The 11,821-nt window shown below is 38.4% G+C and overlaps 1 protein-coding gene across 1 annotated transcript; it reads left to right on the forward strand.

Moving 5' to 3' along the window:
- Nucleotides 1–4,109: 4,109 nt before the first annotated feature.
- Nucleotides 4,110–10,749, forward strand: LOC144044665 (metalloproteinase inhibitor 2-like). Its single transcript, XM_077559214.1, has 5 exons — nucleotides 4,110–4,443; nucleotides 7,650–7,729; nucleotides 7,805–7,907; nucleotides 9,195–9,322; nucleotides 10,167–10,749. The coding sequence occupies exons 1-5, from the start codon at nucleotides 4,314–4,316 to the stop codon at nucleotides 10,362–10,364; spliced, it is 639 nt and encodes a 212-aa protein (XP_077415340.1). The 5' UTR covers nucleotides 4,110–4,313; the 3' UTR covers nucleotides 10,365–10,749.
- Nucleotides 10,750–11,821: the final 1,072 nt, after the last annotated feature.

Genomic DNA, 11,821 nt, shown 5'->3' on the forward strand with positions numbered 1-11,821 from the left:
TGGAAAAGGATGAACTTATTATAATCACTAGCTCCCAGGGGTTCACTTATTGCAATATAACTCCCAAGTCCTAAAATAAATTGTTTCTGTCTGACTCAAGTCTTCTGGTAACAGACTCTTGAAAAGTGTATTAAATTCTTTATAGCCCCCTTGTTTAAGCCCCTTTTGACCGTATTGCTTATACTGTACTTCTTTGTCAAAGCTGCCTTCTCTCAACAGCCAAATGTTATTATAAAACAATCTGGATCTCAACTCCTGCGGTTCAAGCCAGTTTTGCAGTGACAAAAGCTTTGTGCGGACTTTTTGTTTTGTGATGTCATGCGATTAATGCCTTGAAGCTGAGGACATGGCGGGAATGGGTCAGTCTTTGGTCAGTTTGGAGGTTTCTGGTATTCCTCTGATTCCAAACACAGCATAGAACTGCTCTTTTTTTTTGTGATGTGTCATTTCCTCCTATTTTCTTTCTGCATCCAACATCTGGTAAATTCCACTTGACCAATGAGTCACGCGTCTTACAACATTTCCATGCGTATGGGAATCTTCCCTTTTCTGGATGGAATCCTTGTGCTGGCCTTTTGTCATTCTGAGTGCATAAAACGTGATGTCTCCCGTCTGTTTTTTAAATTATGCCAAACAACGCTGGTAATATGCTCTTCTGTGGAAAATAGAGGAAGTGTTTACCACTGTGTGGCCATAAACCAGACAGTAGGTAGCCAAGTATGATGTCAAGAAGGAAGACGGCCAAGCCAAACGGACTCCGTCTTATTTATACATAGTCAGGGTTATGTATTGTGTGTTTGATGCCATTACCACTAAAAGCTATACACAACAACCTAGAATCAATGACAATGTTTTTTCCTTCACAGTATTGAAAAATCAAAACCTCAAAACTCTGTGTATGTCAAGCCAGTAGTTGGCAAAAGCTGCGTACCAATTGCTGAGAAACCTAAATACGAGAAACACTCCTTGTATGATCGGACAGTAGTAATTAAAACAGACTCTTACTGTATTCCCTCCCAGTATTACACAAAGACATCCAAGTTTCTTCTGAAACGTACAAATTAAACAGCTCATATAAATGGGGGGGATTCATTTGGATTTTACAAGAATAAACTCACTTTATTGTGATTATGTTCTAAACTTATAAGAATGGAGTCATGCCAGTATGTGAATAGAAGTCATGAGACTAGCGAGACTTGCACCTGCGTGAAAATTAGGATATACCAGCTTTTCCACATGCACTGTCTACCAAATTAGAGGCCTGCATGTCATATCCACAGATTTTTGACATCTTTTGAGATTTTAGACTCACAGACATCACTGCCACTGAAATTTCTTGAAATTGTCCATACCCCTAATCCTTACCCTAACCTCAACCATAACCCAATTCAAAACTAAACTCTAAAACGAAGTCTTGACCCTCAAAAAGAGATCTAAACTTGTGAGGCCCAGCAAAATGGCCCCACAAGGACGGGTGGGCCCCACAACTCTGTGAAATCCCAATATATTGGCCCCACCGTGTAACACACACACACACACACACACACACACACACACACACACACACACACACACACACACACACACACACACACATTTGTCTTTGTGTCATCGTGGGGACATCTCATTGACTTAAAGCATTTTCTAGCCCCTTCCCCTAAATCCAACCATCAAAAATGATTGCCTACCCCTATTCCTTACCCTAACCTCAACCATAACCCAATTCAAACCTCAACTCTAAAACCAAGTCTTGACCCTCAAAAAGAGGTCTGAACTTGTGGGGACCACCAAAATGTCCCCACAATTTCAAATGGTATGGTAGTTACTAGGGGTGTTAGAAAAAGGAATATATTGCGATATTACAGCGCACAATTCTCAAATTGATTCGATATGCGGCCAAATCGATTTTTAAACATAATTTTTTATGGGAATATTCAACAAAACGTCTTACTTAGTCTTTGGATTCACACATTAAGCATGGACGAATGTTATATTAATGGAACATTAAGACTTAATATTTTATTTTAGTGTTGTTCAAACATGAAACAGACTGACACCTGTTTGTTAAATGCAGTGGCTCAGTTATAAGCCTGAATTTTCAGATAAATAAATACATTTTCATACAAATCTTAGTTTACATGTACAAGTTTACTGATTAGATTTTCTAAATTTGAGTTTTAAAAAAATCGCAATAATCAATTTATAGATTTGTATCGGGATTAATCTGCATCAATTCAAATCGTGACCTATGAATCGTGATATGAATTGAATCGCCAGGTACTAGGCAAGTCACACTCCTAGTAGTTACACACACAATGTACAAACGATAGAGCAAAGACACACACACACTCCGTATTCAAGTTTCCAACAAAAGGCCAATTATTTCGCCTGAGTAAGGGCAAAAGAAGTCAAGAATGTGACCATAACAACATGAGTCTTTCACAGATGGGGCACATGGTTCGGGGCACTCGCCGCCACATTGAATCTATTAAATTCTGAGATGATGTCAACTCGCTCCTCCCAGTCTTCCTCTGTATTTTGCGAGTGGTACTTTAATGACTGAGTATGACCACACGCATCAAGTCCATGAAGACAACTCTACTCAGCGCGTGTCACAGGCATGTACATATGACATGTTGCACCATCTGAGTTTTGACATTGTGCCTGGGGGTTTTCATTACAATTGGGGGTGATAGGGTGGGGGCATTCACTTGATTGTTAAAACCACGCCAGTGACGCCACGCACAATTTTTTTAAATGGAATTGATGTCACATCTGGATATGTAATTACAGATTATCGTCATTTAGTGACGCAAACAGGCTTCTCGCCACTGTGTTACTTAATTCCCCAGTTTTACGGTCATTTTTCGGAAGAACCTATTTAGAGTGTCGTCAGGTGTAAATGCAACACCCAATAAATAAAATACGTGCCAAATTAAGCAGTGGGCAGGCGTGTGTAAATTACGCCCACTCTGCTTACTACTACTCTCCTTTCCAGTGAAGACATGCTCTAAAAAAGTTGTTTTTGAAACCTCTTTCGGTAAATGTTGGGATTAACATGTACACGCAAAGCCAACATGAGCTGGCTTGCTAACTTTAGCCCATTACTGTGAAGGTGTCTCACAAACATTTCAGACTAGGGGACATGTTTGTTTCTTAAGAAAATAATTAACAATGTTTTCCCCTTTTTACATGTCTAATTGAATCATATATAATACTTGCAGTGACTCAGTTGCCACTGGCAACTTGCCAGTGACTCAGCCGAACAACCTGTTTGTACAAAGCTAGTCCTTTGACAACTGGCACTGCAAAAAGAAAAAAGCATTTTGAATTCAATTCCATTTATTTTGCATCGATTCTTAACAACAATGACCGCGCAGCTTTTTACGTGGAGTTATTGCCCACATCTTGAGAGTCACTGGACTCAGAGATGCCACAACATGGTAGGCAACACACGAAACTTATCAGGGCCCCCTGAGACATGGCTGATATTAGCTCATATCAATGACAAAACAATGGCGCTGCTTTTCACACCATAGATAAAATGTTGAGAATCTCCCGTAATAGGGCCACTTACTACCTGTTGGTGGATCTCAGGATTAGGGAATCTCCTTAGTGGGGCCCCCTCACAGCATGATTTTTGTAAAAAAAAAAATATATATATATATATATATATATATATATATATATATATATATATATATATATATATATATATATATATATATATATATATAATAAACAAATAAATAAACGGACTACAAAATGAAATAGAAAATAGCCTTATATGCATTAATAGAGCGTTATAAATGATGAATCAAACTTAAAGTGTCAGTTTTTCCTTTCCATTGTCCCCACTTGATATGCTTTAATCATTCTGGAAAATTGAGCAATTTTCAGTTTTTAATGAGAATGAGAAATAACCTTCAGTGTTGACAGTTTTCTATTTATTTTACATGGATGTGTCGGTTATTTAATGAAATATATCTTTGCTTATGTTGACTTATGTTAATTTTCGTGGAGTTTTTAAACGCTTTTTCCCCTTTAAAAACGTCACGTACATGCGCACGTGCATGCACTAAGGTGAAAAAAGACATCAGTCTGTGCAAGTGACGTTGCTTGTGGGCGGATTCTGCAGCCATAAAAAAGGCCCTCGTGAACGTGGACCGAAGCAGAAGTAACCCGTCCTGTGCACTGAAGAGAGCTGCAATTTAGGAACGGTTCGTGCATTCCCTGTTTGAAAAACTTAAAAAGCTTTTCCTCGTTTTCTACTTTTGTTTGTATTACTACTTTGTTGTCCTGAACGATCAACGATGAGCTGGACGGTGAAGAGCTTCGTGCTGCCCCTGGTGCTGCTGTACTTGTGGCGGCTACAGGAAGGAACACAAGCCTGCAGCTGCGGTACGACGCATCCGCAGCAGGCGTTTTGCCAAGCAGACGTCGGTAAGTTTCACGAAACTCTACATATATTGCCTATTGCCTTTTGTTTGTTTGTTTAGTTTTAAATGGGCCTAACGCTATACGCAGTATATTTGGGGCAGTGTTTACTGACCAAATGTTACACGTATTTACGCTTTGATGTTGCGTGTTGAACTTAATGTCCCATTTTAGACAGTCTAATCAAATGTATTATGTGCAACAATTTCGGCATTAATATTCCTAACATGGTACTTGATGTGATTTACCATATTAGCAATGGAACAAAGGTTTTGCTAATAGTTCTATATGACTGTTTACCATTTGATTGCCGCCGATCCATCTTAAAATGTACAGTCTACTTCGTAAATGACTTGAAAGGCACTTGCTAATATAGGGAATTGAAGGTATATTGCTAATTAAATCAGTTTACATTGTGGCGTTAGTCCAACTCAGTTTTTGGTTTATTTGTGACGAAATGGCCGAAGTAACTTTGAAACATGCTTTTAAGAAGAGGTCCCCAACCCTGGTCCTCAGGGACCGGTATCCAGCCTGTTTTCCATGCCTCCCACAGCCAACACAGGTGATCTCTGTCAAGCCTGTTTTCCATGCCTCCCACAGCCAACACAGGTGGAGATCGTTATCAGCCTTCTCCAGAGATCACCTGTGTTGGCTGTGGGAGGCATGGAAAACAGGCTGGATACCGGTCCCTGAGGACCAGGGTTGGGGACCTCTGCTTTTAAGCATTCGATGCTTCTGTCGAGTCCAAGTAAAAGTTCTTAACATCTGCATCAGTTCTGAGTATACATCTGAGTAGGCTACTCACTGATCCATCTAGCGTACATGATAATGCCTTTTTTTTCTTTTTTTTTTGCAATTCTGAAGATAACATGTATATTTTTCAAAAAACAACACTTACACACAGACTTATTGTTGAACAACACATTTGCAAACATAAAATAAGCTTGTATTTTATTCAAACATTACATCAAACATTTATTTTGCTAGTAACTTATTTAAGTTGTATCTTATGCACAGCACTTAGTTGTTGTTGTTTTACATAGTGCTCTAGTAATGAGTTGATTGCATTATCCTAAGGTTTATACTTAGATGTCATGCTATTTTTTTAGCATGTCATTTTGCATCCATACAGTAGCATTAAGATGTAGTCACTAAAGCTCATGCTTCCGTTTAGTGGACTTGTGGAAAATAATACAATAGAATGGGGGAAATAATAGAATGGAACAGATTAGAATAGAACTTTTGTCACAGTCACAGGGACAATAGTTGGCATCTCAGTTTGCGGCATTGAGAAAAAGAGAATAAGCACACAATTACCAAAGACTTATTTACAGAATATTTTATACATTTGGGTTGTATGTCTATATTATGATATGGTAGTACTGGTAGAGCAATTTTCTACTTTTACATTTACTTTGTGTCTTCTTTTGAACTGTTTGCTCCGCCGAAGTGCACAACACCACACGCTCTGGAAATACACAATAGTCAGTATTAAGACAGATTTCATAGTATCTGAGATGTATAGTTTTTGCGCTACTAGAGATTGAAAGTCTACTTTGTAGTAGTAATAACAAATATCTTAACTTTAATAACTAAGTAACTTTAAAGTCAAGGCAACTTTATATAGCACCTTATCATGCAAATACAGCTCAAAGTGCTTTACAATTTATTTATTTTTAATTGCGAATTCAAATCAACCAATAAAAACCCACATCCTAGCCAACCACCCACTCCCTCCTCCTTACTTCCCGTGCACCCAACCTCTGGACTCAACCCAAGAACCCCCAAATCCCACAAATAAGTTTTACAACAGGACGAAGATACACCGCTGAGCAAGCGAGGAGACGCCATCCTTGGCGCACGTCCACACCAGGAACCAAGCCCAGCCCGCAAGGACTCCACAGAAATATGAAGACTTCTGTTAAAACAAATTATACACAAATTGTATTTAGAAGCCAATAGTTTTGCATGACCTTGTATTTTGCCCATGGCTTTGAGCTTCAAGTGATGTACTGACAGTCTGAAACCCAATTTCTTTCATTTGGATAATTCACACATTTTCACACACACACATTTCAGCATAGTCAGGCGAGCAGTATTACCACAAATTGTAGCCAGAGGACTTGGAGATTTTCTCAGCTGCATCCATCACCACTGTTGCCTTCATTTATCCACTTTTCTTAAGTCAGCTTTGCACATCTCCATAAAAGGAGTTACTGCATTCTGGAATCCATCCATCCATCCATCCATTTTCTTGGCCGCTTTTCCTCACTAGGGTCGCGGGGGTGCTGGAGCCTATCCCAGCTGGCTTCAGGCAGTAGGCGGGGTACACCCTGAACTGGTTGCCAGCCAATCGCAGGGCACACAGAGACGAACAACCACACTCACATTTACACCTAGGGACAATCTGGAGAGTTCAATTAACCTGCCATGCATGTTTTTGGAATGTGGGAGGAAACCGGAGTACCCGGTGAAAACCCACGCAAGCACGGGGAGAACATGCAAACTCCACCCAGGAAGGCCGAAGCCCGGACTTGATCTCACGTCCTCTGCACTGGGAGGCGGACGTGCTAACCAGTCAGCCACCGTGCTGCCCCGCATTCTGGAATCATCTGTTATAATCAAGTCATGATAGATCAACGAAAATTACCTTGTATGTTTTGGCACCTTAACAAAACTAATGTGGATTCTATGTTAAGAATTGTATGAGTCACCTGCATTGACTCTATGGTGATCCAGTGATACTTTCACTTGCCTGGAATATGATCAGTCTTTGGATTGGAGACACAACGAGCTTCTATTTTTGTTAGACGACTTGGATGTACTAGAGCTGAAATGGCACATCTGTATAGCCTTAAATCATATTTTTCCACTTGAAGTGTTCTATTCCCCCCTCTCACATTCAAACCTCCCAATCAGGAAGCTGGAAAGTAAGAGTGATTTCCTCATCCCCAGTTTTTTTTTTAAAAATATGAAAACACAGGCAGGCTGTGTGGGTTTTAGAAAAATTATCGTTGTTTAATTCTAGTCTTCAAAGTGCTGACTGGTTTCCTCCGTGTGTTTTGGATCCCAACTGTGCACACGCATTCTTCAGGGTACAGCTGACGAAACAGTCATGTGGTGCTGCTGTCTTTGCACCAAATCCTCAAACGTGGATGCCCCTTTTGTTTTTAACTTAATGTCACATTTAAAAATGCATTCTGTTTTTTCAGTCATCAAGGCGAAGGTGGTTGGCAAGAAGGTTGACGATGACTTTTTCAAGCCCATTAAGTATGACATCAAACAAACCAAGGTAAAAGATTTTCATGTATCTGCATGTGTGCAAATCCAGTGTACAGTAAGTATAACTAACTTGTTTGTTCTGCAGATGTTCAAGGGTCCTAACAAGAATTTTGATGCCATCTACACTGCGCCAACCTCTTCATTATGTGGAGTCACTCTGGCTAAAGGCGTAGAGTATCTAATCACAGGTATGTGTCTAGGGTCAAACAATGGACATAAACACTGATGGTAGCACTAGACAGGTGTATTAGGACAGGAGGCTGCAGCAATTGACATGACAGTAAATTTACAGGCATTTGGCACCAAAAGTCACTGTGCCCACCTAAAAATGTTCAGAACAATATGACTAAAATAATTGTGACTTTTCCTCATCACCATTTTTTTTTCTCTTAAGTGGTGAAAAGGTACTTATTCACAAATGCCTATTTGTATTTGGGCAATGCCTCCATGGGTCCCTAAGCAAAATTGGATTTTGGGGCCCCCTATCACCGCCAATAATAGTGATTATAGGTCATTTATCCTCCTATGGCCTATAAGCATTTTATGCTCTACTCTTTCATTATGAATACACTTGTAAAGTTAGATGTGAGACTTGTTAGATTGCAACCCACAATGATTAAGGCCATCAAAGTAGACAACTGGTTTGCAAACTTGCAGGCAAATCTTTGAAGTACTGCAATATTTTGGCAAATTCAACAAATCCCCCTATTGGCTACACAGCGCCCCAAACTTAAATTTGAACCTGAAATGTTAGCAAATTCAGTAACACGATCAGCCTGGGACCGATTTACACTGATACAGTACTAAATGGGACACTGAATGTCATCTAGGCTGACCATAAGTACAAAAAAAACACACAAAAGCAATCATTTACTGTAAACACAATTTGCTTCAGTATTGTTGTTTTGAATAAAGTGCAACAGCAAATATATGAAAAAGACCGTATTAAATAATTATATTTTGAATTAAATATTGGTGTTAATGAACAGAAATGTCTGAAACAAGAAAATAAAGTTACATAAATAGTTGAATTAAAAAAAAAGTCAGAAATTATGTGTACGCCTAAAATGTGCAAAAGATTCCATTGAAATAGGTAGAAAAATCTGAACATTCCAAACATTTGGCTTTATACTCTGGATTTTAGTGGTATAGGACGGCCCTCAACGGGAATGAAAATCCACTCCAGTGTCTATGCTTGACCAGTGATCATACAACGCATATCTGCATTTATTTTGATAAGTGCCGAAAGGTGGATATGCGTTGTATGATCATATCGGCCAACCATATGTATCTCAACCTTGCAGCATGTACCGCATGGCTGGAGCCAGCTTGGATGCACACACAGACAGGTTAAGCAGCATGAACATTTAGTGGCAATGGGAAACTACATTGTCTATTTTTTTTTTCTGCAGAAACAAATTTCACCAATTTTAGTTCTCTTGTCCCTTCATTTTCTCTCCTGTCTTCCATTATAGGCAGACTGAAGTCCAACAGCAGCTCACTGCACGTCAACCTGTGCAACTTCCATGAGCCGTGGGAGAAGTTGAGTGCCACGCAAAAGAAGAGCCTGGTGCAGCGCTACGAAATGGGCTGCGATTGCAAGGTAGGAACAGAAAAGATATATTTTTATTTGAATTTGTGGTTGATACTGCTCTGTAAGGGCCCCTCAACTCATAGAGGGCTTCTCACTCGTCCTCTGGAACAAATAAACGCCACATTCATTGACATTGTTACTGCAACTGTATTGAGACCAGTTGAGCTATTGCTCACCAAAACAGCAGCACCTACAGATTAACACAGTATCTCAAAAGTGTGGAGATATACCACGTGTAATAAAAATGACTTCACTTAACTTCACTGCCATTGATGGCTATAAACGTCAAAAATTCATTTGAACATTTTCTATTAAGTTTTTTTCCCCACTGTTGTTAACAAGAGTATGAAAACCTAGATTTTTTTTTTTTTACTGTACATTTAGAACAGATATAAAATTTGTGATTAATTGTGAGTTAACTAGTGAAGTCATGCAATTAATTACGAGTAAAAAAAATTAATCACCTTACGCCCTGAATTTTTTATAATCTTTTTTAAATTATTCATTCACTGCCATTGACGACTATAAATGTCAAAAATTCATTCGAACTATTTCTATTAGTTCAACATTTTTTTCCACTTTTGTTAACAAGAGTATGTGAAAACCTAGAATTTTGTATTGTGCATTTAGAACAGACATAAAATTTGTGATTAATCTAGTGAAGTCATGTGATTAATTACGATTAAAAAAAATAATCGCCTGTCACCCCTAATTTTTTAATAATCATTTTTTTAATGGAATGAGTTAATAATATTTGGTTATCTTTAACAAAAATAAGCATTTTGAGCATTTCAGTAGTCGCTCCACAATGTGGCAATGTGTTCATGAAATCCCGTTCCTTGGTTGCCCTCAGATCACGCATTGCACTTCGGTCCCATGCGCCATCAGCAGCCCCGCCGAGTGCTTGTGGACAGACTACCTGACGGAGAAGATCACCAACGGCAAGCAGGCCCAACACTTTGCTTGCATCAAGAGAAACGACGGCTCTTGCGCCTGGTACAGGGGGGCCATCTCACCCAAAAAGGAATTCATGGACATTGAAGACCCTTAAACCCATGTCATCAATGCAGTGTATTTTTTTTTTCATGGTAACAATTCCGCACTTTCTGACTCCAAAGCACTTCTGTACAAACTGCTGTTTCTGCAGAAATAAATGCAATCCACACAAGTTGGTATTAAACTTCACTGCAATGTTAATAGTTTTTAACATCTGACATTTTTTTTCCTGGTAGGCCAAATATATTTAAGTAAAAAATTATGAGTTGGGTTTGGAAAGAGGGTTGATCCCTCCTATGTTTTATATGCTGGTTTTTGTAAGATGTTAAAGATTCTGTCGAGAACAAAGATGTTAACTCTTTTGCATACAGGTTCTGAAGTCAATTCTGTTTGGAATGTATTGTATCTTGTTGAAATGTTTATTAAATATGGTTACAGTATATGCATTGTATGTAGTGGTTACTTTAAATCTGCTGCTAACACGACATGGTGATGCTGGATAACAAGCTATTGTACACTATAGTATTTTAATATACAGATGTTTCTTGAGATACGAGTTACTCAACTTGTTTTTCAAGATATGGTAATAGTGTCGTACGGTGAACACAGCTCAGCTAACTTATATGGGTCATTCCAGAATGGGGGATTTGGGCTTCAAAAATATTGAAAAATAAAACCTTCACTTTTATGATTATCTGATACATCAATAATAGGTAATATATCAGAGGCTTGATTAGCGCAAAGATAAATGGTAAAATTTTCACAACCCTACTGTTAATGTAGTGCAACCCTATCACAGCAACAGGGTTGCAGGTAACTAGTTGCAAATCTGGATGAATGTTGGCTTTCTTAGGAGTAGAAGCTATTTGTTCCTGCTGACAAAGAGGACAAACTTGCTTATCGTCGCTGCTATTTAACACTAATGTCCTTTTTTCTCTCAATTTTTAGATTTTTGGGATGTCTGCATTCAGTTTCAACCCAAAAACAAAATCTATAAAAACAAAGAAAATGGACATGTGTTTTTCACATAGCAGCAATGTTAGGTAAATATGTTTTAAAAAAAATCATTCTGATCATATGCATAACAGGGTTGCATGAGGTAGAGTGAGACATTCAATCAAGGCAACTATGTTATAAGAATATGGAAGAATTAGAAGAGGACATTTGCTCCACCCGTTCTTTTGGAAAACTGATGATGTCAAGTCCAGCCCATCATGTGATTCACAGCTTTATTCTACCATGCTAAAAAAAAAAAAAGGTTATGGTAAATAATTATTTTAACTATGTTACTAAAACAAATGTTTCCACACACCACAGTTACAAGAGACAACAATGAAACAACAACAACAATAATAATAATAATAATAATAACTGTTTCATTTGAGATTCAATTAAGTCAGTAGGTGGTGGGACAAGAGAATATTTGTATTTTAGGGGGTTCCCCAAAATTATTATTATTATTTTAGATTTGGTTTCAGGACAAGTACATTTACTCAAAGTGAACTGCATATT

The sequence above is a fragment of the Vanacampus margaritifer genome, chromosome 2, assembly GCF_051991255.1.
Source record: "Vanacampus margaritifer isolate UIUO_Vmar chromosome 2, RoL_Vmar_1.0, whole genome shotgun sequence".
In the NCBI taxonomy this organism is placed as follows: domain Eukaryota; kingdom Metazoa; phylum Chordata; class Actinopteri; order Syngnathiformes; family Syngnathidae; genus Vanacampus; species Vanacampus margaritifer.

Excerpts from the sequence above, each read along its gene's own strand:
- LOC144044665 (XM_077559214.1), top strand. The coding sequence starts at position 4,314 with ATGAGCTGGACGGTGAAGAGCTTCGTGCTGCCCCTGGTGCTGCTGTAC. Across the intron at positions 7,730-7,804 it reads ATGACATCAAACAAACCAAG|ATGTTCAAGGGTCCTAACAA; the intron begins GTAAAAGATTTT and ends TTTGTTCTGCAG. Across the intron at positions 7,908-9,194 it reads CGTAGAGTATCTAATCACAG|GCAGACTGAAGTCCAACAGC; the intron begins GTATGTGTCTAG and ends CTTCCATTATAG.